The following is a 25511-nucleotide window of genomic DNA, read 5'->3' on the forward strand; positions in this document are numbered from 1 at the left end:
CACGTGACCAAACATCATGTGACGTCTGTGGAGCGGCGGCGGCGGCGGCGGCGGAGGAGGAGGATCCGGAGCCCCAAGCCTGGTCCGGCCCGGCCTTCCCAGCGCGCTCGGCCCGGCCCGCGCAGGCGGCGAGCCCCCACTCTGGGCCCGGAGCCCCCGCGCGGCCAGCCCCGCGCGGCCTCGGAGCGCCCGCCCCGCCCCGCCCCGGCCTCGGCCCGCCGGGCCCGCAGTGTGGTGGGTGAGTGCGGCGGCGGCCGGGCCGGGGCCGGGGCCGAGAGGGGGGCGGGTGGGTGCTCCGGTCCGGGGGCGGGTGCTCGCGGGGCCGCTGCTCCTTCCGGCGGCCTGTGGTGGCGTGGTTCGGGTGCTCCGGGCTTTGGGTCTGCCCTGTGCCCTGCTGGCGGCCCATGCCTCGATTTCCCCACCGGTCCGGAGCGGCTCCTGGTCCCTCCGCCGGGGGTGCTGGGGTGGGCGCGCGGGCCCGCAGGGGCGGGGCGGGGCGTGCGCTGGTCTTGCTCGGTGAAGCCGGGGAGTCCTGGAGGGAGGGACGGCCGGGGTGGCGGGAGGAAAGGGTGGGGTCGAGCGGGGCGCCCAGGGCTCCGTGGAAGAGCTCGGCGGCCCCAGCCTGAGCTGCTGATTCATCAGGTGTCTGTGTCAACGCCTCCCAGGCGCGGGGTCCTCGGCTGGCTAGGGGAAGGAAGCGGCACGTGGGGGGGGGGCTGGGAAGACCCTGCCCGCTCCGGCTTCGCTCCGTCACACGCTTGCCAGAGCCCAGAAGGAGACTAGCTGAGTCATCAGCATGAGGTCACTCGATGCTCGTCCTGATGCCTGGGGGGATTAGAGCTAGGGGCCTGAGAGGCCGGGAAACAGGGGTAAGAGGGAAACCGTGGGGAGTGAGAAGGGGCCAGGCCCCGGGCTGGGGCGCCTGCTTAAGTTTGGGCTGATATGGGAGTTTAGGGTAGGGTGGGTGAGGAGTAAATGGAGAGGTCACGGTGCAGGTTATCCCGGGGTAGAGGGTGAAGCCTCTGGCCTGTCCATCCCCTCCCAGGCAGGCTCTTCTCAGGCTGCTGGTCCCTGACCCGCCTCTGGGACAGCTCCCCAAACTGGGAAATAGTTCTGAGTGAGAAGAGGGGAGGAGCTTAGGGGGGCCGTGCTTGCGGGCTGGGAAGTAGGCTTTCCCTATGACTGGTCTGGTTGGCCAGGCTGGGAAGTCTCCCGGTGGGAAGAGGCTGAGGCAGTGGGAGAAGGAGGGGTGCCTGTACTAGAGTCCTGGGTGACAGTGGACAGCGCAGAGGGCGAGTAGGCGCAGCTCTACCAGGCAATTGCAAATGAGAGGAGGCAGCAGGACTTAGACTCTGATCAGGGGAGCGAGGTGTCTGGTGAGCAGGCTGTGGCTCTCTTTGCAACCTGGCCTTGGGGTCCGGGTTGAGGCTGCGGGTGGTGGTAACTTTGAGGGTGCCCAGCAGGTGGACTGGTGTGGATAGCATGGGTTGAAGAATCCCAATCACCCCAAAGTTGTTCCACTTGAGGTTGGGGCGCAATATTGTGCAGGTTAGCAAAGAACGTGGCCCTGATGGGTGTCAGGCCAGGTGGTAGGGAATCCTGGGGAGTGACAGCCTCAGGGTGGTGTGACTTGAGCCACTTTTCCTGGGTGTGTGAATGGTTCCTGGTCTTCAGGGGTGGGGGAGTGTTTCGTCTAGACCAGGCTGACCCTTCTTGCCCATGCGTTCATGGCTAGGTAAGGCTGACCTTGTAGTTTGTCCTCAGGCATTCCCTTCCCTCTCCCCCATTCCTGAGCTTATAGATGCTAGATGTTTTAACACTTCAGCTGATCTTTTGGCTGGAATTTTATGCCCCAGGAAAATGCAGATTCCTGGAGGGATGTTTCTTCAAATCTTCTCAGCTACTTATGCTTTGGTGGAAATTAAGTTTTAGACTTTTTTCAGAGGGCTTCTGGAGGAGGTGGGTCTAAAGGGCAGAGTGGGAGTGTAGCGGTCTAGGTGGGGTGCCAGAGTGACCAAGGCCACATCTGCCTTGGCTTGGGAGGTTTGGCCACTGGGGTTTGCAGGACAGGAGAAGGAGCAGGGGCGGGCTGGGCTCTTGTCTACTGTCCATGCCCTGGAGTTTGGGCCCAGGGGAAGGGGATGGAGTTCTTTCCCCTTTCCGGCTGGCTCTCACCTTGAGTGGGTGGCCCTGGGTACCTTGGTGGATCGGTGCCCTTGGAACCACCCATGCCTTCTCCACAAAATGTGCTCAGCCTCAGGGGGAGCAGAGGCGGGAGGAGGGCTGAGGGTTCTCCTTGATCCGGTCTCTGGGATCCCCTCCCTCTGGTTTCTAGAGGTGCCCTGAGCCATCAATCCCAGCCCATGCCCAAAAGCTGTCTCTGTCCCATCAGTGTGTGTCCCCAGGTAGTGGAGACAAGGCCAGGAAGCTGGAAGCATGGGCTTTGCTGAGACCCACCCCTCCCCCACCTGAGCACAAGCACACCTTTGATTAGGAGGCGATTGGCTTCACTTGTGATGTGCTGAGTTCAGGGCTTCTGTGGAGGGTGAAATCTGCCGAGGAGGCACTTTTCAGCTCCCGGCCGCCACGCTTGGCACTTTTCTGTGTGATCTCTTCAGGAAGTCACCGTGTGCTCAGCGTTCGTGGGGTGGAGGGAGGATGGCGGGTGGGAAAAGCTGGTGCCAGGGCTTTTCCTTTGGACTGACAGTGGCAGGACCAGTGCAGTGACACTGTACCTGGACCTGAGGTTGGGGGAGCTCCTCCAGCTCTGCCTTGAGGACTTGACTCCCGGGGTAGGCGTGGGGCCCTGAGGACCTTCTGGCCTCCAGCTCCTCTGCCCCATCCTCTGCTCTGGAAGAACAGTAGGGCCGGAGCCTCGGGGCATGGCTGTGGGGAGGCGTCTCTGGCCCCCTTGCCTGCAGCCTCGCATCCTGGTACAGGGCTGGGTGAGGAGGGGTTTCTACCCTGAGTGAGTGTTTGCCTCCACCTCCCCAGCCATACTTTAGTGACCTGATAGGGCTGAGAAGACCCCGCAGCCCCAAATTGCCTGAGTGCTTGTAGCTTCTCCAGGAGCGCACCACAGTGCTTGTTAGGCCTCCGTTTACCTCCCTGCATCTAACCTGGAAGGTCATGGAGGGAGTGGGGGGGGGCAGAGGGGGTCCAGCTGAGCCAGGAATCCCAGGACTAGGTGGGTAAAAATGTCCTTGGCAGGGCTGTGGAAAAGATGACCAAGTGGGTGGGAGGGGGGCCTCTGGTTTTTGTTCCTTGCCCTGTGGGTGCGGACCCTGAGCAGGGAGCCAGAGAGTAGTCAGTGGCCAGAGAGGGCTGAGCAGGCCGCTGGGGGGTCGATTGTGGGCACTCTTGTGCAATACCCTGGATGGGGTGGGGCAGAGTACAAAAGGCTGCAACCCAAAGCCACAGGATGGTTACTCCATCAGCAGCAGAGGTGGACAGAGAGGGCGAAGGGGCCCAGGGCCCGGCTTCTCCGGCTGGAGTGTCTGCCACCAGTAGGTCTGGGGAACTCCCACCAGTGTTAAAGACAGAGTCAGAGCTGGTTGGACAGCTCAGTTTGCTGCTCTTCAAAGTGAGCAGTCTGGGAGAATTGGCACTCTCCTGCATCCTCCCCTCTGCCCGAGTCCCCAGTGGGGACGCCCAGTGAGCCTTCGTGGGAGCAGGGCTTTGCCCCAGGCCAGCTTAGGGGAGGTAGAGCCCTAGAGTACACACTCACAGGGGCGCTGTTCCCGGGCCTCACCTGCTGTTGGCCAGGCTGGCCTTCGTTGCCCCAGCAGCTTGCTGCTGCCAGTCCCCTGGAGCTGTGTTGGCGGGCGGCCTTGGGGAGTGCCAGGCTGGTGAGAGAGCGGGAGCGATGTGCTGAGTCAGCATGACTCGCCGGGAACAGAACAGCCGTGCTCTGGGGCGCACTGGGGTTATTTTTAAAGCTCCTGGCTTCCTTCTAGGCTGGCCCCTCCCTCATCCTTCTAATCTCTCCCCTGGCCCCTTTTCTTGCCTCTGCCTCCCTAATAGTCCTTCAGTTCCCCTTCCCCCATCAGACCCTCCTGGTCTCCCCCCCTGGTTCCCTAGGGGCAGGGCGGACAGGGAGCAGCCCAGCTTGGGAGAGGCGAGGCTGAAGGGCGGTCCTTGAGGCCAGGTATCAGGGGAATGGGCAGGCAAGGGGTGAGGCTGGGGACTGGGTGCCTTCCCCTGAGCGGGCAGAGGGTGTAAGGGGGCTCAGGGCTCTGTGTGGACTGGGGAGGGGAAGAGTCTCCAGGGTCCTGACCTGCGCTCCCTGTCTCACAGAGTGCCTGCTTGCTGTGCCCTCGGGTTATGACGACCCCCAATAAAGGAAACAAGGCCTTGAAGGTGAGCAGATAGGGTGGGCAGTGTCTCAGGGCTGGGGTGGCACAGGGGCAGACTGCCCCCACTTGGCCTGTGACCTCGTGCGCTATGCCCTCCCCAGGTGAAGCGGGAGCCGGGAGAGAATGGCACCAGCCTGACAGATGAGGAGCTGGTGACCATGTCAGTGCGGGAGCTGAACCAGCACCTGCGGGGCCTGTCCAAGGAGGAGATCATCCAGCTGAAGCAGCGCCGGCGCACGCTCAAGAACCGCGGCTATGCCGCCAGCTGCCGCGTGAAGCGGGTGACCCAGAAGGAGGAGCTGGAGAAGCAGAAGGCAGAGCTGCAGCAGGAGGTGGAGAAGCTGGCCTCGGAGAACGCCAGCATGAAGCTGGAGCTCGATGCCCTGCGCTCCAAGTACGAGGCCCTGCAGAACTTCGCCAGGACCGTGGCCCGAAGCCCTGTGGCGCCAGCTCGGGGTCCCCTTGCTGCTGGCTTGGGGCCCCTCGTCCCCGGCAAGGTGGCCGCCACCAGCGTCATCACGATAGTAAAGTCCAAGACGGACGCCCGGTCGTAGGGACGCGCTTGCCCAGGCGGGTCTGCAAGGGGCCAGTAGGCGCATGGCAAATTCAGCAGCCCTGTCCCCCTCTCCCTCCCTCCTCTTCCTCCTCTTCTCTTCTTTTCCTCCTCTCCTACCTCCTCCCTTCCCTGCAAAGCACAACCTGCACCCCAGGGGCGCCGGGCTGAGCCCCTTTGATCTCGTCGTTGTCATCGTGTGTTTTGTATGTTGGGATTGGTCAGTTTGGTGGTGACATGGGGTCGCCCCCGCCCCCTTTGTACCACGGGCAGGTGGGCTTGGAGTCCAGAGTCGGCCTGTGGGAGTGGACAGAGAGAAAGATTGACTGGGTGCTCTGGGGCACATGTGTCCCTGAGCAGGGGGGGCTGCAGGGCAGGAGAGAGGCTGTTCTCGCTGCAGAATGGCCCACAGGCTCTGACAGCCACCAGGCTAGCGGGGGGCCGGGCAATTCACTCTCAGCTCGACCTGCAGGCATAGACGGGCACTGCTCTGCAGAGTAGGCTGTCCCTGAGGGCCCTGGACAGGGGGGCCACCAGTCTGGCGCTGGGGGGATGGGGTGTCGTGTGACTGTGGGCCGGGGGCCTTGGCACTCACACCTGACGTGTTGCACTGAACAAGACCAAATCACTGGTTGTGAGCGTACGTGAAGGGTGTGTCCAGTGTCCTGCAATGGGTCCCGTGTCACTGTTTACATGACCTATTTGTGTGGTTACATAGCCCTTTATTTAAAAGAGAGAAGTTCCTTTTACGAAGTTATTAAATTATATGTTTAAAAGCTAAAGGAAAAAAAAAGCTGCAGAGTATTTATAAAACTGTCTTTTTAAAAAAAAAAAAAAAGCGAGAACATTTGACCGTATAAACAGAAAAGGGAAGAAAGTATAATAGAAACTTTGCTAGTTTAAAAAAAGAAAAAAAAAATCCTTTCTTGTAAACTTACAGACAAGTCTTTGTGGCTGTTGGAGTTTAGTTTTTATATACACAGAGTTATCAGACGTTATTTATAAAACTTAGTTAAAAAAAAGACAAAAAAAAGCCAAGCTGTGAGCGACCAGAAGGCGCGTCCTGACGTCCTCTTTGCTATCTCTTTTGCAATTGTACCGAAAGTGACTTACTCCTTTGCCCTTCCTGCTTCCGTCTCTTGCCGGTGCCGTGGTGTTGTCTGTGCCTGGTGAGGTCTTGTGCAGCGTCACGTGCTGGTGCTTCTGGTGACCTTTGACCTGTGGGTGTCACTTCTTGTGTCTGTTCTCCCGTGTTTGTTTTTTGGATTTGGTTGTGGTTTTGCTTCTGCTGGCTTGTCAGGCCTGGGCTGTAGTGCCAGGCTGCGCCTGCTCCAGTGGAGCTTGGGGTGTCTGTGCCTCCAGCCCAGCCTCTTCTGCTTTGGCGCCCACCCCGAGCCCTGGGGAGGTCAGATGCAGGGCTCTGCCACACCCCTCTGCTGACCCTTGGCTTCGCATGTGTGTCTCAGGCTTGGGCTGATCCAGTGGCAGGGTAGGTGAAACTGGGGGTCATCCTGGGCCCCCGTCCCGCCCCCTCACTACTTCCTTGCCCACCGTCTCTGGCCCTGGGTGGGGGCTTGCAGGGACCAAGGAGTCACTGTGGGTGCCCGCCAGGCCAGGGCCAAGCTGCCCCCGACTGTCTTCCTTCTGGCCTCCAGTCAATGTGTTTGGGCTCCAGCCACCAATCTGGGGTTTGTTCCGGTGGGTTTTGTGTAGGCCTCAGCAGGGGAACCCCAGGGGCCCGCAGCTCACTCATCCCAGAGCTGTTTCCATGCTGCGGGACGGTGCTTCCCAGGCAGAACCAGGTGGTTTCGGGGCCCACCTGGGGTAGCCCCTTCTCCTTGCCTGAGGGCCTGGGGGTCTCCACCAGTGCCAGACAAGGGCTACGGTCTCCAGGGCCAGGTCCTGTCCCCCATCTCCCCCTGAACATGCTGGCAGCTCTTGGCTATGGGCCTTCTTTCAACTCCCTTTGGGGTCTGTGTCTTCCAGGGATCCACTGCTCGGCTTGTGGAGGTGCTTCCCCGGGGCTGAGCCCACCTCCCCGTCCTGGCCACTCGGTGAGGCAGCCAAGTCTCCCAGACTTGGCTCAGGCAGCTGCTCGTAGGCATGTGATGGGGCTGCCTGTGGTGCCTGCCCCCCAAGAGGCTACTGCCCTGGCTCTGGCCATGTGGGGCTTGGCTACTCCTTGGGGTTGCTGGTTGGCTTCTCTGGGGGCCCTGAACCCCTGAAAAAGCACAGACAAGTGGGCTAATGAAAAGAAAAAACAGTGCGGCCAGGCAGGGTTTAACCTTGTGGACAGCAGAATCTTCATCCCAGAGTTTACAGTGTGCCTGTGGGATAGGAGGGGGGATGTGCTGTCAACTTCTGTTGTCTTGATGGGCTGATCTTGGCCCTAGATATTCAGAGACATTCCTGGCTGTACCCAGGTTGGCCTGCAATGGAGATTTTGACCATTGACTCTAAATCACTTAGTGGCTTCCTTTGCCTCCCTGCAGTCTGGCTCTGTCTACCTAAGGTCCAGACGAGAGTAGTTGATGTTTCTTGTAGCAGCAAGTTGGAACACATCATAAGAATCCCTTAAGAGAGATCATGCCCTGTCCTGGACAGGGGGAGGGACAGGCTCCCCATGTCCAAGTACGGTCCCCACTTTTATCCTGGCTGGGAGGTGTTCCTCCATCTCTGTGCACCCCTGCCATGCTGTAGACCTAGAGAGAGGAGGGTTTGAGGGTGGGCATGTGCTGAACAGAAATTGCAGGTCCTTGGTTTGGTTTACAGACGCTTCTGGAGTTAGTGAAGCTATACTTCCTTTAGAGGTTTTTGGATTTGGAGCAACTGTTCCTTGGGTCTGGGGGAGCATCCTGCTCCCATCAAGCCAGTCTCTTGGGGCTGCTTTGCCCCTTCTCCCCTTCTCTTTCGTTATTGACAGTAGATCCTGTGTCCACATGTGACTGTTTGGCGTCTTTCTGATTCTCGTTAATTCGTTTTCCCTACTGTGAGCGTGTTGTGTTCTCTCTCCTCAACTTTTTGACACAGCGAATTGAGGGCTTTGGCCGAGGCCAAGTCTCCCAAACTTGTCCGCTAAGTAAACCATAATGTGCACCTTCCTTCACACCTTGCCCTTGCCCAACTCCTCCCTATCCCAACATGGACACTCAGATTTCAGAGGAGAACCCTTTGAGAACAGGTCAGCTCCTGCCCAGAGTATGGCCCCAGGGAGCCCACCCCATGGCTCTTGGCTGCTGCTCCAGGTGGCACTGCGTTTGTGCAGGTGAGAAGTTGTGGCTGCTGTGTGGTGTGCTGGTTTCTGCCGGGTGCCAGGCCTCCCTGGAGGCTTTTCTACTCTTGGTCCAGGCTTCAGGTCTGGGCACAACCCTGATCAACAGCAGCAGCCTTGATGGTCGGTGGCTGGGCCCACGGCTCTGATCAGCTGCAGCCTGCTTTGGGATGGGTGGTCGAGCCCCATCTTGTCCCTGCGACTTCCCTCTCTGGGGTGGCCGGTTGGCCAAAGCTTCCGTCCACAGCTGGGAAGCCACAGCCTGCAACACTGTTTCCGCTCTAGGATCTTTTAAGTTACTTTTTTAGGCTGTGGTTTGGTGAAAGGAACCAACACATTAACGATTTTTTTCCCCCAGAAGCCACTGAATAATTCTTGCTGGCCGGTTTTTGCCTTCCTTTTGGCTGCCTGGTTTTGAAGCAGATGGGAAGAGGCAGGGGTGTGCCCTCGAGACTGATGGCTTGTCCTGCTCTGGCCTGTGTGTCCTGAGCATGTGCTGTACCTGTTGGACCAGTCGCACACATTTCCACCCCACTCTGCAGCAGCAGCCTTGGTACGTGGGTGTCCCTTCAGTCTGAGCTGGAGTGTAGGAGAGCTCGTCCCCGATGACCTGTGAAGGGGGGACCCCTCTAACAGCCTCATGTCCCAGCCCCGCCCTTCCCCACATCCCCTCAATCTGAAGCCTTTAACCAAACGGGAGTGGGTACAGAAAGCCTTCTCCTGGCATCTTAGGGCAGCAGGACAAGGGCTGTCCAGTGTGTCCAGCTCTGCTGCTCTCCTGGCGCTGAGAGGTGGGCGGAGCAGAGTTGATCAGACCCTGCCTGCCCTGCCTAGGGCTGAAGACAGGAGGTGGGGTGGGTACGCTGGGATCTGCCGGGGTGGGCGGGGGGTTGTTGAAGATCCAGGTGGGGAGGGGCCCTACTGGAGCACTCTGGCTGACCTGGGTGGCGGCGGCCTCGCGCCCTCCCTGCCCTGTGCAGTATTTATTGCTAAATTATTGTCCAGGAGGGGCGGCACTGGGCCGGGCCCCGGGTATTTATTGCTGTACATAGTGTATGTTTGTGATATATAAGGTTTTCTTTATTTTGTATATGATCAATAAACACCTTTTAAAGAGACTGGCAGGTGCTTCCTTGGGGCGACGCAAGGGCGGGGCGGAAGGGCGGGGCGGGCCTCGTGCGCATGTGTCGGCGCGCGGCCTGCCGGGAGGCGGAAGCGGAAGCGCGAGTCTCCCCGGGAGTGATGGCCGCCGGGGGTCTGAGCCGGTCGGAGCGCAAGGCGGCGGAGCGGGTCCGGAGGTTGCGGGAGGAGCAGCAGAGGGAGCGCCTCCGCCAGGTACGGCGTTGCCCGCCCCGCGCCGCGCCCCCAGTCCGCGCCGCCCTCACCGCCCACCCCGCGCCCGCAGGTGTCGCGCATCCTGAGGAAGGCGGCGGCCGAGCGCAGCGCGGAGGAGGGCCGGCTTCTGGCCGAGAGCGAGGACCTGGTGACCGAGCTGCAGGGCCGGAGCAGGCGGCGCGAGGGCCTGAAGCGGCGGCAGGAGGAGGCGAGTCCGGGGTGCGGGCGGGCCGGGCGGGGGCCGGGGCGCGGGCGGGCCGGGGCCGGCTCACGACCGGTCTCGGCGTCTGGGCAGGTGTGCGACGACCCGGAGGAGCTGCGGAGGAAAGTCCGGGAGCTGGCTAGCGCCGTCCGCAACGCCAAGCACCTGGTCGTCTACACGGGCGCGGGGATCAGCACGGTAAGGAGACGAGGCGGGGACGGCCGCGCCCCGGGTCGGCTCCCAGGTTGTGCGAAACACGGACCGCCGGGGGCGGGCGGGGGGCGCCCCCTTCTGGGTGTCGGACCCCAGCACCGAACACCGTATTCTGTTAAGCAGCAGTACCGATTCGCAAAAGCTCGCCTTAAAAGCATCTCTTGAGGGTCTTTCTTTTTTTAGAGAAACTCAGAATGACTCTATTTGGAACTTCGCTATGTAGATGAACATTCTTAAATGCTTGAATTTTCTCTTGTACCCAGTTAGAGACAGTAAAGGAAGAGAGATAAAAACGGGGTGTAATAGTTTGGTGCTTGTCACAAGGTTATATGGGCAGAGCTAAGCCCTAAACTACCTTCTGATTCCCCATTCATTGTGTATCCTGAATATTGAAGTAAGGTAAGTGGAATACAAGGCAGTATGCATTAGAGTGCACCAGGTAAGGAAGAGAAATGTTTTGGCTTTTGATAAGTTTTATCAGGAAGCTACCTGGGTGGTAGAACGTGACTAGCTTTGACAGTGTGGATAGCACGTTGTTTAATTGCTGGGTGCAAGTTGAGTGTGATCTACATGTAGGCCCAGCAGAGGTGAATAGCAAGGATTTCTGTGGAGAGGTCCGTAGGTGATGATAATAAACCATATAAACGAATGACTGTAATGTGAAGCTGGTTGTGCTAGGCTGCTAGAATAGAAATCCAGATATGCCCTCTGTGGTCTCTGAGAGCTGGGAAACCCATCTGGTTGTTTTTCTGTGAGAAGTGGCATTGAGTCTGGGCCTTGAAGGGTGAGTAAGATTTTACAGACACGAAGTAAGACACTCCATACAGGGATGACTGAAGAAGCCCAGTAGCGAGAATGTGTGAGGTATGTTAACTGCTTTAACTTATCAACACCTGGAGCCCTGGCACATGTGAATTCTTGTCATTAGATTATGTAAAAGCAGTAATACCACCTTTTAAAGAACTGTAAGCAGTTACTAAAGCCACATGCTGTTCATTAATTTGCTCTGAGTGTTACTGTTTAAGGTTCCCTTTTTCCATGTGAGTCAGACCTACTGGTCAGGTGGGCACAGGGCTCCCTACGAGGGAGGTCACTCACACCTCAGGAAGCACAGGGCACCTTGATCCTGGCACACTCTCTGTTTTCTTCTCTCGGGGTGGCTCTGTTTCACTGGATTGGGAACTTGGGAAATTCAGTAATGTTTATCTCATTGAAGAGGTTGGTCTGTGTGAAGGTAGGCCAGGAAACACTTACAGCATCAGGATGTGAGAACGTGGAGGGAGGCGTGCAGTGAGCCTAACCAGTCCTCGCTCTCAGTATGAGGACAGACATGGCCACAGAGTCCAGACATGCTAGAGAGGCTCGCAGGACGGGCAGGGCTCCTTGGAGCCTAGAAGGATGAGCTGGACCAGGTTTGGGTGCAGGGGTCCTGGCAGAGGGAAGGAGCCACAGGGGGTGCACTCCATCTGGGAGGACAGGTTAGACTAGGAAATGCTCAGCCTGAGGAACGAATTGAGGCCAGTCTGTGGGCCAGTACTTCTCAAAGTGCTGGGAGAAATTATTGGGAATTCTGCCAGTGCCTACAGTGATGTTTTTTCACTGGGCTTATCTCCTTTCTGAACCTGCAGGCAGCTTCTATCCCAGATTACCGGGGTCCTAATGGAGTGTGGACGCTGCTTCAGAAAGGAAGAAGCATTAGGTAAGCAGCCTAGCACAGCCTTCCCACCTAGTTGAGCAGGGACCTGACCTTGAAGCTCTCTTCACCTTCATTTCCCTTCTACCTGGCAGTGCTGCTGACCTGAGTGAGGCCGAGCCGACCCTCACCCACATGAGCATCGCCTGCTTACACGAGCAGAAGCTGGTAAGAGCCCAGGGTGGCTGGTGTACAGCCATCCTTCGGTATCCCCCTTGGATACCAAAAGCTGAGGGTGCTCAAGTCCCTTGTATAAAATGGCGTAGTGTTTGTATATAACCTGCACACCTCCCCCCCCATACTTTATTATTTACTTATTTATTTATTTTTAAAATAAATTTATTTTATTTATTTTATTTTTGGCTGCGTTGGGTCTTCGTTGCTGCGAGCGGGCTTTTCTCTAGTTGCGACGACCAGGGGCTACTCTTCATTGCGGTGCGCGGGCTTCTCACTGCGGTGGCTTCTCTTGTTGCGGGGTTCAGGCTCTAGGCGCGCAGGCTCAGAAGTTGTGGCGCACAGGCTTAGTGGCTCTGCGGCATGTGGGATCTTCCCGGACCAGGGCTCGAACCCACGTCCCCTGCATTGGCAGGCGGATTCTTAACCACTCGCCACCAGGGAAGTCCTCCCCACCCGCATACTTTAAATCATCTCTGAATTACTTGTAATACCTAATAAAATGCCAGTGCTACTTAAACCGGTATAAATACGATGTAAATGCTACACAGATACTTGCCAGTGTGTGGCAAATTCAAGTTTTGCTTTTTGGAACTTTCTGGATTTTTTTTTCCCCAAATATTTTTGATCTTTGGTTGGTTGAATCTGCGGATATAGAACCGTCGGATATGGAGGGCTGATTGTACTCACTGGGTCCATGGCGAGGACCAGGAGGGCCACCTTGGTGCCCAGGTGACAACTGCATCCTACTTCTATCAGCCAGTGGACCCTGTGATGAGTGCCCACCAAGCAGTTTAGATTCCTGGTTTGAGCCTACCTCTACTCCTCCTGTGTTTCCTCTCCAAGAGTAGAGGGCTGCCTCTCCGCTGAATCGTCACATAGAGGGTCCACACAGGCCCAGAGCTCGTGAGGGTAGCCCCTTCCCCTTGTGTTTCTCTTGCATTTTTCCCACAGACCTCAGGAGCCACCTAGATACAGGGGAGGCTAGTAGGAAGCCTCTGGAGATCCTCTGCTAAGCACCTGCAACCGAGTGGGGAAGGGGTCGAGCCTCCTGGGCCTTCAAGGACCTGAAGCATGATGACCCAAGAGAGCATCAGTTTGGGCCCCAAGCTCCTTTCCAGCCAAGAGGGAGCAGTGCAAACATTTGCCCTCCTGGGGGCTCCTAGGGCTTCTGAGTCGTTGGGGGCGGGCCCAGTGCCCTTCCCACCGGAGCCTCCTGAGTCCTGCTGGGACCAGCCTGCTGCCCTGGGTTTGCCTTCGATGCTTTGTGCAGTGTCGGAGTTGCTGCTGGTTTGGGGGCTCTGGGGCGGGCAGGGCTCGGTATGGTTTCACTCCAGAGTGCTGCTTCCCCCCTTCCTCCTGCTGACTGCCACTGTCGCCCTTCCAGGTGCAGCACGTGGTGTCTCAGAACTGTGACGGGCTCCACCTGCGGAGCGGGCTGCCTCGCACAGCCATGTCGGAGCTCCACGGGAACATGTATATCGAAGTGAGCGGTCCCTCTGGGACTCGGGGGCCTGGGCAGGCCAGTGGCTCCTGCTCACAGGGCCCTACTCTCTTCAGGTCTGCACAGCCTGCACTCCCAACAGGGAGTATGTGCGGGTGTTTGATGTGACGGAGCGCACCGCCTTGCACCGACACCAGACCGGCCGCACCTGCCACAAGTGTGGGGCCCAGCTCCGGGACACCATCGTGCACTTTGGGGAGAGGGGGACACTGGGACAGCCTCTGAACTGGGAGGCAGCCACCCAGGCTGCCAGCAGAGCAGACACAATCCTGTGCTTAGGCTCCAGCTTAAAGGTATGCGAATGGCACCGTGGATGGGAACAGGGGTGAGCCTGCCCACAGCTGGCCAGTTCAGCCTTAGACCCCAGCTTCCTGTAGCCTCCTTCCCTGGTGTGTGTGTGTGTGGTCTGTCTGTCCATCCGTCCATTCCCGCAGGTTCTAAAGAAGTATCCACATCTCTGGTGCATGACCAAGCCCCCCAGCCGGCGGCCCAAGCTCTACATTGTGAACTTGCAGGTAACTCAGGTGCTCCGAAGTGCCTCCTTAGACCCGGGCCTTAGGAGAGCCAGCAATCTCTGGGACATTTATGTCCCACACTAATGCACCACGGAGGTCTGGCTGAGTAGGGGCCAAGGCCAGCAGGCCATTGGGAAGGAGTGAGATGCTGTCCTCACTTACCTTCTCCTGTCCCCAGTGGACCCCGAAGGATGACTGGGCTGCCCTGAAGCTGCACGGAAAGTGTGATGACGTCATGCGGCTCCTCATGGATGAGCTGGGCCTGGAGATCCCCCGCTACAGCAGGTGAGGGGGCACAGGCACATCCCCCGCTTCCCTGCCCCTGTGTGGATGGGTTGTGTCTGTTGTCTTTCGTGAGCTGAGTGTAGAGAAAGCTCTGAGCTGTGGCAGATGGCATCTGAGGTGTGACTGCAGTGTGGTGGCCTCTGCAGGGACCAGCCCCAGCATTGGCTGAGGTGTCCTGGCTGGCGTGATTCCTGCGGGGAGAGGGAATCTGCCAGGGTACGCCTGGATGTCCCCCTTCACCTCAGGCAGCCTGGACGGGAAGGTGCCTTGAAGGGATGTGCTCTCAGCAACTCTGCTCATCAGGATCTGGGTGCACTTGGCTTGGGGAGCTGGAATACTTTGGGGAAGCTTAAACAAATTGTGCCTTAATACAGAATTTGTGATAATTTAGACGTGGTGTGTGTATTGAGTGAAAAGTTTACACTTTCTTTCTCTGTGAATTTTCAGGGTCTTATAGGGGAAATCAATAACTTCTTTTAATCAAAGGGTTCGAGAATTAAGGATCCCTTCACCTTCTGGGCCTGGCAATTCTTGTATGTTATGTTCGTGGTGTTCTGTAATGTGGGCCTATTGTGTACTGTACTTTTTTTTTTTTTTCGCATTAACTTAGCTCATTTTCTTTATCAGTGCTTATCTGTATATTAAGTTTATGATATGTGGTTCTACATCTCAGTCAGACACATGATCTCTTCACGGTGTAGTGTTTAGGCCGCGTCTCCCTAGTCAGCTTCCCTCCCGTCAAGTCCTGCAGTCTGGGAAGGGGAAGAGGGTCTGGTCTACCTGTCCCTGGCCATACAAGTGAAAGGTGGGGCCCAGAGTTGGCTAGTGACTCACCCTTCCTGGGGCTACTGCCGCCCTACCCCATGTGTGCACAGCCCCCTCAATCACCGACGAGGACTGAGTTCTGCAGAGGCTGGGCTAGTCTGGGTGCTGGCCTTTGAGTTACTCGCGGAGCTTACCCCTCTCGCAGATGTTCTGGAGCTACCACTGAGCAAAGCCCAGCCATGGTTAAGATGTGGGAGGGACGCAGGGTAACCTCAGTCAGCTTTCCCGTCCTGGGGCGGGTTGTGATTGTGAGGGGCTCCCAGGCACGCCTGACCCAGCTTTCCCTTTGCGTAGGTGGCAGGATCCCATCTTCTCGCTGGCCACTCCCCTGCGTGCGGGTGAAGAAGGCAGCCACAGTCGCAAGTCGCTGTGCAGAAGTCGAGAAGAACCTGGGCCTGGGGACCGGGGTGCACCACTTAGCTCAGCCCCTGTCCTGGGCGGCTGGTTTGGCAGGGGCTGCACCAAACGCACAAAAAGGAAGAAAGCAACGTAACCTGGTGCTTGACCGAGAACAATGATGGCACTTTGCAAATGGCCGGGACTCTTGTTCAGGGGCAAGTGGCACTGTTAAGGCCAGGACTGCCCCTGGAATTCTCTGGGGGTGACATTTTCACCCTGACGTGTTTAGCCATTTGTCCTTGTGGAAAGCTCCCTTGCACTGCTGTGGTTGCCCCCCGCATGGGCCTAATGATGGAAAGAAGACACCTCGCCCAAGCAGCCTCTTCTAAAGAGGTGGCAGCCACACCCTCTGTGAAAACAGGACTCGGGTTATTTCACACCTGGCCAGCTAAGAGGAAGCACACGGCTGCCTTACCTCATTCACTAGGCTAGTCTCAGGGGCCTCAACTCTATTTCTACCACTTCTTACTAAAAATGTTAAATTTATAGAAGCCTTTTTCTGTATTGGGTATGCTGCAAAGGAGTGGTTTTTGAGCCTTGGCTCTCAGCAGGCTTTTTTATTGTTATTAAATATCTCTGCACTGTCTTCCTCCTGTCACCGAGTGACTGACTGTCTTTCTGAACCGGTGGGTGGCAGCGGGCGCCTGGCGAGACTCTTGGAGGGGCGGATGCGCCCCACGTGGTCCTGCCCCAACTGCTGCTCCAGGTGGGAGCTGAAGGCTGGTGGGCGCAGGCCATTGGCCGGGAGCGGAGGGGCGGGGCCCGGCCCGGGCGGGGCTCGCCATTGGCCGCGCGGGGGAGGTGAGGGGGCGGTGCTCTGCGCGTGGGGCGGGGCGGCGCTCGCCATTGGCCGTGAGAGGCGGGTGAGGCCCGCGTGACGGCGCGTGCGTGCGCGAGGTGCGGCGGCTGGGAGTGGAGAGCCGGCCGTGCCGCGCCGCCGGTTCGGGGCCATGATCCGGAACGGGCACGGGGAGGCAGGCGGCGCCGAGCGGCCGGGTCCAGGGGGCAGGCGCGCCGTGCGGGTGTGGTGCGATGGCTGGTGAGCGCGGCGGGGGGCGGGGGGCGCGGGCGGGGCCGCGGTGACAGCTGTGGCCGCCTTCGCCGGGGTCGGGCGGCCGGCTAGCGCGGGTCGGGCGGCGCCTCGGCCGCGTAGGACGCCTCGAACCCGGGCCACCGCGTCGCCGCGGGCAGCGCGGTTGAGGGTTGCTGGAGTCTTTCTGCGGATCCCTAAATGAGCGCCTTCCCCGGACGCTCCTTCTCTCACGTTTGCCTTTAAGCCGGAGACCCAGCCAGGCGGTCCCACCTGCCTAACTCGTGCACGATAGTGGCCAAAGTTGCGTGTCTTACCTTGATGACTTTAATCATTTCGGTGCCCTAGGAGCTCTCTTTTTCCGAAGGAGCCGTGCACCCAAAATGTCTTCCCAGAGTTCTCCCTGTCCGGCTCGCAGCTTGCCGGCACAAAACCAGGAAAGTTCTCCTAGGTATCTGGGCAAGCGTCAGCGCAGGCATTGCCCGATCTGCGTAAGACCCTAGTGAAGTCCCCAGGCTCCTGGGTCCATCTGAGGAGGGCTACAATGCCCAACTGTCCTCTCTTCTGGCAAGCCAGACAGCTGAAGTGGTGTTGAGATAGGTTTGAGGCTGTCAGCAGACAGGAAGAAAGTGAACCTCTAGTGATAACTTGACGTCTTGGTTGCTTCCTCAGACCTTATTTGATGGAAGCAGAGAAAGAAAAACATCTGGGCTAGCCCAGGGTTTCAGCGGCCAGCAAGTGGGGCTGCCATACTCCTAGGCCTGCACCTGAGTCACCTTGTGGAGGGGGCGTGGCTTCCTGTCCGTTGACTCTGACCTTGGCCCTGACCAGGCCTGGCCCCTGCTCCAGCAGGCCACAGCCACAGGCCACAGTGACTGGGATACAGCCTGGACCCAGGTCCACCCTGCATTCTGTGCCGTGCACCCTCCTTCTGCCCAGCCTGTGCAGTGGGCACAAAAGCCTGCCAGGCTCCTGAATTTGGACTTCCCTCTTCCCTTAGCCCAGGACCAGAGCCCTGTGCCCCACTGGCTTGTCTGCTGGGGCCTGATGTGCTGGGGTGGGGCTAGCAGGTGGCGCTGAGTAGAATGGTTTTGTACACCTGGGTCAACTGGAGAAGCAGGGACAGCTCCACCTACTCAGAGGGCAATACAAGGCTGGGAAGAAGCAGTGTGAGCATGAGGGCCCACCTCAGGGCCCACAGAGAAGTGGAGGTCCCCCCCGCCATACATGGCAACCCGAGTGGAGCTGTGGTGCTGTGTGTGGCCTTCAGCTGAGAGTTCACTCTTAACCAGGCCTGGATTTGAGGATGAAAGCTCTAGAACCAGGCGATAGGGAGGTGGTTGTTGGCCCCAGAGAGCAAAGCCTCACTGAGTTACCAGAGGCCCTGGGGAGCAGGCAGGATTTCTAAAGCCAGCAACTGCCCTTGTTCATTGGCTGGACTTTGTTTCGTGTTGGCCCCCGGGACTGTCTGGCTGTTTCACGGTAGTACAGAGCCCAGTCCACCCCTGAACTAACATTGGTTTCTATTACGTCTCAAAGGGACTGCCCGTGACAGTTTGCATTTGGGAAGGGGAGGGGCTGAGGGCAAAGTGCTGTCCCAGGTGTGGGGAGCAGGGGCTGTTCTGTGCACTAACCAGCCCTCAGGTCCGCCAGGCCTTGTCCCCGGGCACAGCCGTGCTCGCTCAGTCTGACCTTGAGCCCAGGGATCAGTAATGTGGAGAGCTGAGCACCCCGCCCCTCTGAAAGCCCAGGCCCAGCCGGACCCTGGGAGCAGTTCCCCATGGTGGCTTCTCAGAGGGCTTCCTAAGGACACTGCAGAGGAGCAAGACTGCACCCCCAACACTGGGATGACGGCCCTGCCCTCTTCACAGCTATGACATGGTACATTATGGCCACTCCAACCAGCTGCGCCAGGCACGGGCCATGGGTGACCACCTCATCGTGGGTGTACACACTGACGGTAAGCCGGGCTGCCAGGCCCACCCTCCTCCCCTACGCCTGTGACAGGCGCCATAGGTCCCCGTGGTGGGTAGGGCCAGGCCCAGCCGTCCTCCCCAGAAGTGCAGCTCCACAGGCTCGCCCCAGCCCAGGCCGAGCCATCCAGAGCTTTCCCATCTTGCATCCTGTCATGAGCTTGGGGGGCAGGGGTGGTCCAGTGGATCAGTCCAGGTATGCCGCCCACTTCCTACCCCCTTCCTGGTTCCCAAGGCTCTTGAGGACAGAGCACCCAGCCATCAAAGGGAACCCCGGACCGTACCTGGAACTCTGGTTGGCTGGGGGTGAGGGGCATGCAGTTACCCAGCAAGTGCGTCCGCAGCGCCTGTACTGGCTCACAGAGGACAGAGCAGGGCTGCTCCTTGTGGTCCTGCCTCGTGGGCTGAGGGCCCGATGAGAGACAGCCTCCCACCGTGAGCCCTCATGTGGCCGCAGACCCTGCTCAATTCTGGGAGGGGACTTCTGAGGAGGGGCCAGTGGTCCTGTGGCCAGCCTTCCAGGGGTCACCCACCTTGTCCTTTGCCCTCTTCTCTCTCCCTAGAGGAGATCGCCAAGCACAAGGGGCCCCCGGTGTTCACTCAGGAGGAAAGGTACAAGATGGTGCAGGCCATCAAGTGGGTGGACGAAGTGGTGCCAGCAGCCCCCTATGTCACCACGCTGGAGACGCTGGACAAGTACAGCTGCGACTTCTGCGTCCACGGGAGTGAGTGGGCAGAGCAGAGCCCCCGGGGCAGGGGACTTGGGCAGCTCCAGACCTGACCATCAGAGGGCGTCCGGAGGTGCTGGCCTCCTCACACTTTGGGGAGTGCAGAGCCCTTTGAGGGTCTGAGGAAGCTCTGGGTCCTTCCCCAGAAAGGAGCACACTCACACCAGGGCAGGCCTGGAGTGGAGGTGTGGGCCTGGAGGTTTTCATGGCTTTGGGTTAAGATCCTTGTTCTCGTGTGCGTGTCACCCCTTAGATGACATCACACTGACTGTAGATGGCCGGGACACCTACGAGGAAGTGAAGCAGGCTGGGAGGTACAGGTAAGCTCTACTTGCTGAGTGCCCCGCTGTTCGAGGAGCGGGGCACCCAGCTCCCATCGAGCTCCTTCTGCCTGTGAGGGCAGCGTCCGGGCCACAGCCTGTTTCTCGTGGCCTGGACTGGAGCTGGGGGTGCCATACATCTGCACCGCCCAGTACGGTAGCCACTGGCCACGGGCGGCTGCTAAGCAGGGGAAACGTGGGGTATGACTGGGGACCTGGCTTACATTTGAGTCACTTTAATTGAAAAGGCCAGTGTGGCCAGCGGCTTGAGTGAGGCAGTGAAGCCTGGGGTTCCCTTGGCAGGGAGTGTGTAGTGAGGCAGGACCTGGGCGTCAGTGGACAGAACAGGACCAGAGCCACCCCTGTATGGCCTGCTCACCCTGACACTGCGAACTTAGGGCTTGATGACAGCGTTCTTCTGTCCAGTCATTTCCTTTGGTTGATAAAATTTCAGTGGTCCCTTCACTCTCCTGGTCTTGGTTTTCTGTTGTGGCTGAGAGTAGCGAGGAGACGCCCGGGTCTGTGCACAGCATGGCTGGGGGCTGGACCACGGTAGACTCAGCCACAAGCAGAGTTGCCCTTTAGGTGGGGCAAATTAGGTGTCCGTAGGAGGTGCAGCCTTGCAGGTGTATCCCAGGATGAGAGCCCCAACCCCACCTCTTTTCCCAGAGAATGCAAGCGCACCCAGGGGGTGTCCACCACAGACCTCGTTGGCCGCATGCTGCTCGTGACCAAGGCCCATCACAGCAGCCAGGTGAGTCTTTGGGGGCCAGAGCGGAATCCCCGAGGTCTCAGGGCTGGGAGGGAGGGATCGCCTACCCCACCCTTGCCCCTCAGTGGGCACTAGGACAGCAAGCTTCGGTGTCCTGGGGTTGGTTGCGTCTGGAGGGCAAGGCCCCTCAACCCCCTGCCCTTCCGTGCAGGAGATGTCCTCCGAGTACCGGGAGTACGCAGACAGCTTTGGCAAGGTGAGTGTCGCCTGTGCTGTCCGGGCCGCTGCCCAACCCCCAGGCCACCCCTGGGGAAAGGCTGGCCTGGAGCCTTGCCCTCTATCCTGCTCCCTGCTTTCTGGACACTGACCGGGTACTGACCGCCAGTCTTGCCGGCTGGCCGGTCGCAGCGGCCACTGCATGGAGGAGGAGTGAGGACTGCCCGCGAACGAGGGGTCTCTAACCAGGTGGCCTGGTCCTCTCTCCCTCTGTAGCTCTCTCACCCGACACCCTCCAGGGAGACACTTTCCTCAGGAGGCTCCTCCCGGGTGACGAGACGGTGGCCTCAGGGTGCCAGGTCCCCACGAGGGCCGTGTCCGCTGGCCGCTTCCTAGCGGGTTCGTTGCCAGGCCAAGGTGGTGTTGGCTGCAGCGCCTGCTGTGGCCATGGGGCAGAACCCCAGTCCCACCGGCCATAGCAGCCCCGCCCAGCCTGGTCGTGGTGTGAACCAGGCACCTGCCAGCCAGGCATCTCTGCCTGAGATGTCTGCCTGGAAACAACAGCAGAGCGACAAGCGAGTGGCAGGCTGTGGCTAGGGGTTTGGAGTCCCGGCCTATAGCCCCCATACCTGCCCCCGCCATCTCACACCTGTGCCTCCCAGAGCAGACTGACAGGCGGATGTGGGCAGGCCCAAGGATGGGCACAGGCAAGGGACGTGCCTGCGAGGCCTCTGTCGCTGACCAGGTTGTTCTCGGCTTACAGTGTCCTGGGGGGCGGAACCCTTGGACGGGCGTGTCCCAGTTTTTACAGACATCCCAGAAGATCATCCAGTTTGCTTCGGGGAAGGAGCCCCAGCCAGGGGAGACGGTCATTTACGTGGCTGGTGCTTTTGACCTGTTCCGTATCCTCTGGGACTTGGGGGGGGTGGGGGGTGTTGTCCCTGCCCCAGGCCTTTTCTGTGTGCTTCCACATCTGCCCCAGTGGGCTGTGGGGCCTAGAGGGGCCTCCCTGACTCTCGAAGGCCCAGGATTGGGGTGGGGTGCAGGGGCACCGCTATCAGCATGGAGAGGCATGAGCAGGTGGGTGGGAAGGTACCTGTCTGAGCCCCTGCTTCTGTGGGTGGCCGCTCCTCGTTGGTTCCTCGATCCTTAACCTGGGCGCAGACATCGGGCACGTGGACTTCCTGGAGAAGGTACATGGCCTGGCGGAGAGGCCCTACGTCATCGCCGGCTTGCACTTTGACCAGGTCTCACCCCGGGCAGCCGGTAGCGTGGGGGCTCTGGAGGGGCTCCTAGGGTTGGGGTTGGGCACAGGCGAGGCAGAGGTGGCAAGCTTGGGCCTCTTCCCAGGGAGAAGCCCAGGGAGAGCCTCCCATCCAGGGCTTCCCCACACTGGCAGACGCCCCACGAGGGATTGTTGGGAGGGAGCACGGCCTCACTCCCACCCCAGCCCACCCCCGAGGTCACCAGCTGACCCAGCCTTGTTCTGGCTCTAGGAGGTCAACCACTACAAGGGGAAGAACTACCCTATCATGAACCTGCATGAGCGGACCCTGAGCGTGCTGGCCTGCCGGGTGAGTGCAGGCGGGCAGGTGGGCAGGCCCAGTGGCGTCTCCTTCCCAGGCTGGAGCTGCTCCTCCCCAGGACCCTCCCCGGGGTACAGGAGCCTGGGGCTTCACCATGCTGCCTCTCAGCCCCTACCCTGCAGCCTGGTGAGGCCCATCTAACCAGCTGTGCTCTCTTTCCGCCCAGTACGTGTCCGAAGTGGTGATTGGGGCCCCGTACTCGGTCACAGCAGAGCTCCTGGATCACTTCAAGGTGAGGACGGGGCTCCTGGCGGGCGGCTTCCAGGGAGGGTCTTGACTGAGTAGGGCCAGGCCAGCTCTCTGAGCCCAGGCTGCTTCCCTGGAGAGGGCCTTCTGGGGGCAGGGGACCATGGGGGGAGATGCTGGGAGGGCTCCGTGACCCCTGCCTCCTCCCCAGGTGGACCTGGTGTGTCATGGGAAGACGGAAATCGTGCCTGACAAGGATGGCTCCGACCCATATGAGGTGGGTCATGCTGGGCCCTCGACTGACATGAGGTGGCCACTGTCTGATGCTTCCCAGCCACCTAACGCCCCCGCACCTCATCATGCCTGTCTGGGAAATGGACGGGGTGACAGCTGCCACGCTGATGGCCTCACGGCTTAAGGAGGCAGGTTGCTAACGGGTGGGAATAACTGCCCCCACCATAGTGGGGTGGGAACTCTCTGAGCCAGGGCAGCAGGGCAGTCTCCTTGGGGTCCAGAGGAGGGCTCTCACCTCCTCCTCCTCCTGGCCTCCAGGAGCCCAAAAGAAGGGGTATTTTCTGTCAGATCGACAGTGGGAATGACCTCACCACGGATCTCATTGTCCAGCGCATCATCAAGAACAGGTGAGTCTCAGCCAGGCTGCTGGGGGCACGGGGAGCCGCTGAGGCCTGGGTCTGGGTGCACCACTCACCCTCACCTGGCCCCCAGGCTGGAGTACGAGGCCCGGAACCAGAAGAAGGAGGCCAAGGAGCTGGCCTTCCTGGAGGCCATGAGTCAGCAGGAGGCACGGCCCGAGAGGGAGAGTGACTGTGACCTCTGACCAGAGGGGAGAGGTCGCCAAGGGCCCTCCGAGTGCTGGCCCTGTCCCAGCCCTGCCTCGGGAGCTTGGCTCGGTTTTTAACGAAGCTGCGGTGCCCTCCTTTCCAACCACCCAGCCGTGGAAGGGCTGGTGTGGAGGACACTGCCTTTCACCCTGCCCGTGAGGTGTCCGTCTTGCAGCAGGCCCTCCTGCCCTTCCTGCCGAGCTGCACAGTGAGGGGATCCAGCACAGTGGAGCAGCCCAACAGGCAGGATGAGCAGGGGGCACCTTCAACAGAGGGGTGCCACCCTGCATGCCTGGGAAGGCCCAGTTTCCATCCTTCCGGCTCCACTGCTGCTCCCCATTCTGCCCCCAGGAAGCTCCTGCAGACCCTGGATGTCCCCCACTGCCCAGCTCGAGGCGGTGGCCTTCCTGCCCGCCCGGCCTCCGTGGGAGCCAGCTTCAGGGAGCAGTGACCCAGGGGCTCGCCCCCTTTCCTCCTCAGAGTGCAGACCATGCCGCCTCCCACGTGAGCGGCCTCTGCCCTGCAGTGTGTCCCTGATGCCCCGGGGCCTGATGCCCGGACGCTGCGCCCCCTGCTTCCCAGGCCAGCCTCCCCACAGACTGTTCTCGGTTTTGTAACTGACCAGCTGGTGTGCAACCGAATAAACCTGCTGGGAGGTGCTCTGCCTCAGGCTCTCCACCCTGCAGGGCAGGAGGAACAGGAAACCCACCACCTTGGCCCTGCTCCCCACTGCCCACCCAGCAAGGAGGGGGGCAGCAGGCAGCATGATGGCAGCAAGGAACCCCCCAGATCTGGGCCCCCAGGCACCTCCAGCTGCCTCCCACGTGGCAGGTGACAAAAAAAGAGGGGAGGGAGGCAAGGACCAACAGAGTACCTTTGGCCCCAGGATCTGTCATGGGGAAAATGAGAGGCTGACACCCCGCGGCCCACATGATGTCGCGTGGGCTACCCTGGGCTACCTGATCCAGGAAGGAATTAGGGGCTGCTTCCTGGCCAGGTCTACAGAATCTCAGGGTCTTCTGCACCCAAGTCAGGGTACACTTGGAGTAGTGCAGTGGCTGCAGGGTGCTGACCCCGGTCACCTCTTGATGGGGTGGGGCGGGAACAGTGGCAGTGGTTTATGGCTCTGTGGTGTTCAAGAGTGAGGACTGTGATGTTTTTTCAGTCCTCTGCCAGTTCCTTCCAGGATGGCCTCTGCCCTGCAGCTGCTGAGCCAGATGGGGCTGGAGTACCCTGTGGCCTGGCCCCATGGGAGCCCCTGGCCAGCGTTCATTCCTTCTGGAAGGTGGGCCTGTCCTTTCTTTTGGTCCTTAAGGTCCAGCCTAGAACCCGTGCAGGAAGCTGCAGTGGGGGACTGTGGTGCACGCACCCTGGCTGGGCAGCTACTGCCCTGCTTCCTTTGTTCCCTCCTCGAGTTGGGGGAGCTCACTAAGCTGTGAGAGGCACAGGGCCCTCCCTGCACCTCTGCCCCACCTGGGCCCCCAATTTCAGGAGCCCGGTGATGCCAGACCTTCCCACGCTCAGATCCCTGGGCGGCAGGGATCAGCCAGTCCCCTGTAGACTCTGATGTGAGGGTGGGACACAGGAGCGGCCGGAGGGTTCCTCTTGAGACTGGAGTCAGCCCTAGGCCTGCTGAGAACCCCCTGCTGGGTGGTACTGCAAGGTGAGGACTGGGGGACAGTACACAGCAGCAGTCAGGAAGCCCCAGGTGAGCCACGGTTGGAGGAGACTCAGGGCCTGGGCGGCCAGGAGGTAGGCGCCTCCAGAGACTGACTGGTCCACCCAGGTGCAGCAGGATTGCAGGTCCCACCCCCAGCCTAAGTGGAGGGCTGGTGGGTCCAGCTCCCTTGGGCCCCCTGAGGCTCAGCTGGCAAGGCCCCATGGGGGTGGGGGACACCACTGAGACAGGCTGCAGACTTCTGGGACCAGGGCTCAGGCCAAGGACTCAAGTCAACATCATTGGGGGTGAGGAGGGCAAATCAACCTGCTAAGATCCCCACAAGTGAATTAAGGAATTAGCCTGAGTGTGGGGCGGGGGGAGGTTGGGGGAGGCTGGCACAAGGCAGTTGTGCTCAGGAGCTTTGGCCCTACACAGCCCCTCCCTCCTCAAGGTGGGGCAGCACCCATTGCTTTGGGGATATCTGCTTCCCTGTGGGTCTAGGGAGGGCTGAACAAAGAGCTCCCAGGCCTGGGAGGAGCCAGCTGCCTGACGTCAGATTCAGGACTCAGCTGGGGTGGCACCCAGCTTTGTCAACCCCCTGGTGCAGCCCCTCCTGGTCCTGGAGCTGCACATCTGGCTGCCTTCCCACTCCTGCTGGGCCCAGCCTATTCATTAATTCACTTGGCACAAGTATTGTCCTGTGCTGTGTACTTTGAGGAATTTTGGGGGGCTCCAAGAAGAGTGACCCCACAGCTGCCCCTCTGGTAAGGGAGATCTTTGGTCTCAAGAAACCTAGGATTTGAGGCAGGAGGGCCTTCCGGTGTGGAGTGTTCAGGGGAAGCTTTTATAAGGCAGGACATTTGAGCTGGCCTAATAGACTTGATGGCTAGTGGGCGACCCAGGCACCACCTCCCAGGAGGATTCAGGAGCTGCG

At 59.7% G+C, this 25511-nt stretch overlaps 3 protein-coding genes across 14 annotated transcripts; all 3 read left to right on the forward strand.

Annotated features, from left to right (window-relative positions):
* MAFG (MAF bZIP transcription factor G) lies at nt 1-9297 on the forward strand. 6 transcript variants are annotated; one of them, XM_057535493.1, is made up of 3 exons: nt 1-234; nt 4297-4359; nt 4457-9297. In XM_057535493.1, the coding sequence occupies exons 2-3, from the start codon at nt 4324-4326 to the stop codon at nt 4907-4909; spliced, it is 489 nt and encodes a 162-aa protein (XP_057391476.1). In that variant the 5' UTR covers nt 1-234; nt 4297-4323; the 3' UTR covers nt 4910-9297. The 6 variants fall into 6 exon arrangements, with proteins under 6 accessions (XP_057391476.1, XP_057391478.1, XP_057391477.1 ...); XM_057535495.1 differs by having other exon boundaries at nt 104-238; XM_057535494.1 differs by lacking the exon at nt 1-234 and adding an exon at nt 848-869.
* Nucleotides 9298-9357: 60 nt separating this feature from the next.
* Nucleotides 9358-15910, forward strand: SIRT7 (sirtuin 7). Of its 3 annotated transcripts, XR_009006246.1 has the most exons (11): nt 9358-9514; nt 9585-9722; nt 9810-9914; nt 11558-11628; nt 11718-11790; nt 13184-13282; nt 13357-13593; nt 13678-13815; nt 13994-14100; nt 14548-14633; nt 15220-15352. XR_009006246.1 is itself a non-coding variant. In XM_057535490.1 (10 exons), the coding sequence occupies exons 1-10, from the start codon at nt 9362-9364 to the stop codon at nt 15416-15418; spliced, it is 1320 nt and encodes a 439-aa protein (XP_057391473.1). In that variant the 5' UTR covers nt 9358-9361; the 3' UTR covers nt 15419-15910. The 3 variants fall into 3 exon arrangements, 2 of the variants coding, with proteins under 2 accessions (XP_057391473.1, XP_057391474.1); XM_057535490.1 differs by lacking the exon at nt 14548-14633 and having other exon boundaries at nt 15220-15910; XM_057535491.1 differs by lacking the exon at nt 14548-14633 and having other exon boundaries at nt 13735-13815; nt 15220-15910.
* Nucleotides 15911-16198: 288 nt separating this feature from the next.
* PCYT2 (phosphate cytidylyltransferase 2, ethanolamine) lies at nt 16199-23576 on the forward strand. 5 transcript variants are annotated; one of them, XM_057536035.1, is made up of 13 exons: nt 16200-16363; nt 18226-18314; nt 18891-19052; nt 19309-19375; nt 20045-20129; nt 20299-20343; nt 21067-21205; nt 21468-21550; nt 21800-21877; nt 22056-22121; nt 22287-22352; nt 22628-22716; nt 23269-23576. In XM_057536035.1, exons 1-13 carry the CDS (start codon nt 16275-16277, stop codon nt 23366-23368), a joined length of 1158 nt encoding a protein of 385 aa, XP_057392018.1. In that variant the 5' UTR covers nt 16200-16274; the 3' UTR covers nt 23369-23576. The 5 variants fall into 5 exon arrangements, with proteins under 5 accessions (XP_057392021.1, XP_057392018.1, XP_057392019.1 ...); XM_057536036.1 differs by having other exon boundaries at nt 22658-22716; nt 22802-23576; XM_057536034.1 differs by having other exon boundaries at nt 16201-16363; nt 22802-23576.
* The last annotated feature ends 1935 nt before the right edge of the window (nt 23577-25511 follow it).

Source organism: Balaenoptera acutorostrata, chromosome 20, assembly GCF_949987535.1.
Source record: "Balaenoptera acutorostrata chromosome 20, mBalAcu1.1, whole genome shotgun sequence".
Classification (NCBI taxonomy): Eukaryota; Metazoa; Chordata; class Mammalia; order Artiodactyla; family Balaenopteridae; genus Balaenoptera; species Balaenoptera acutorostrata.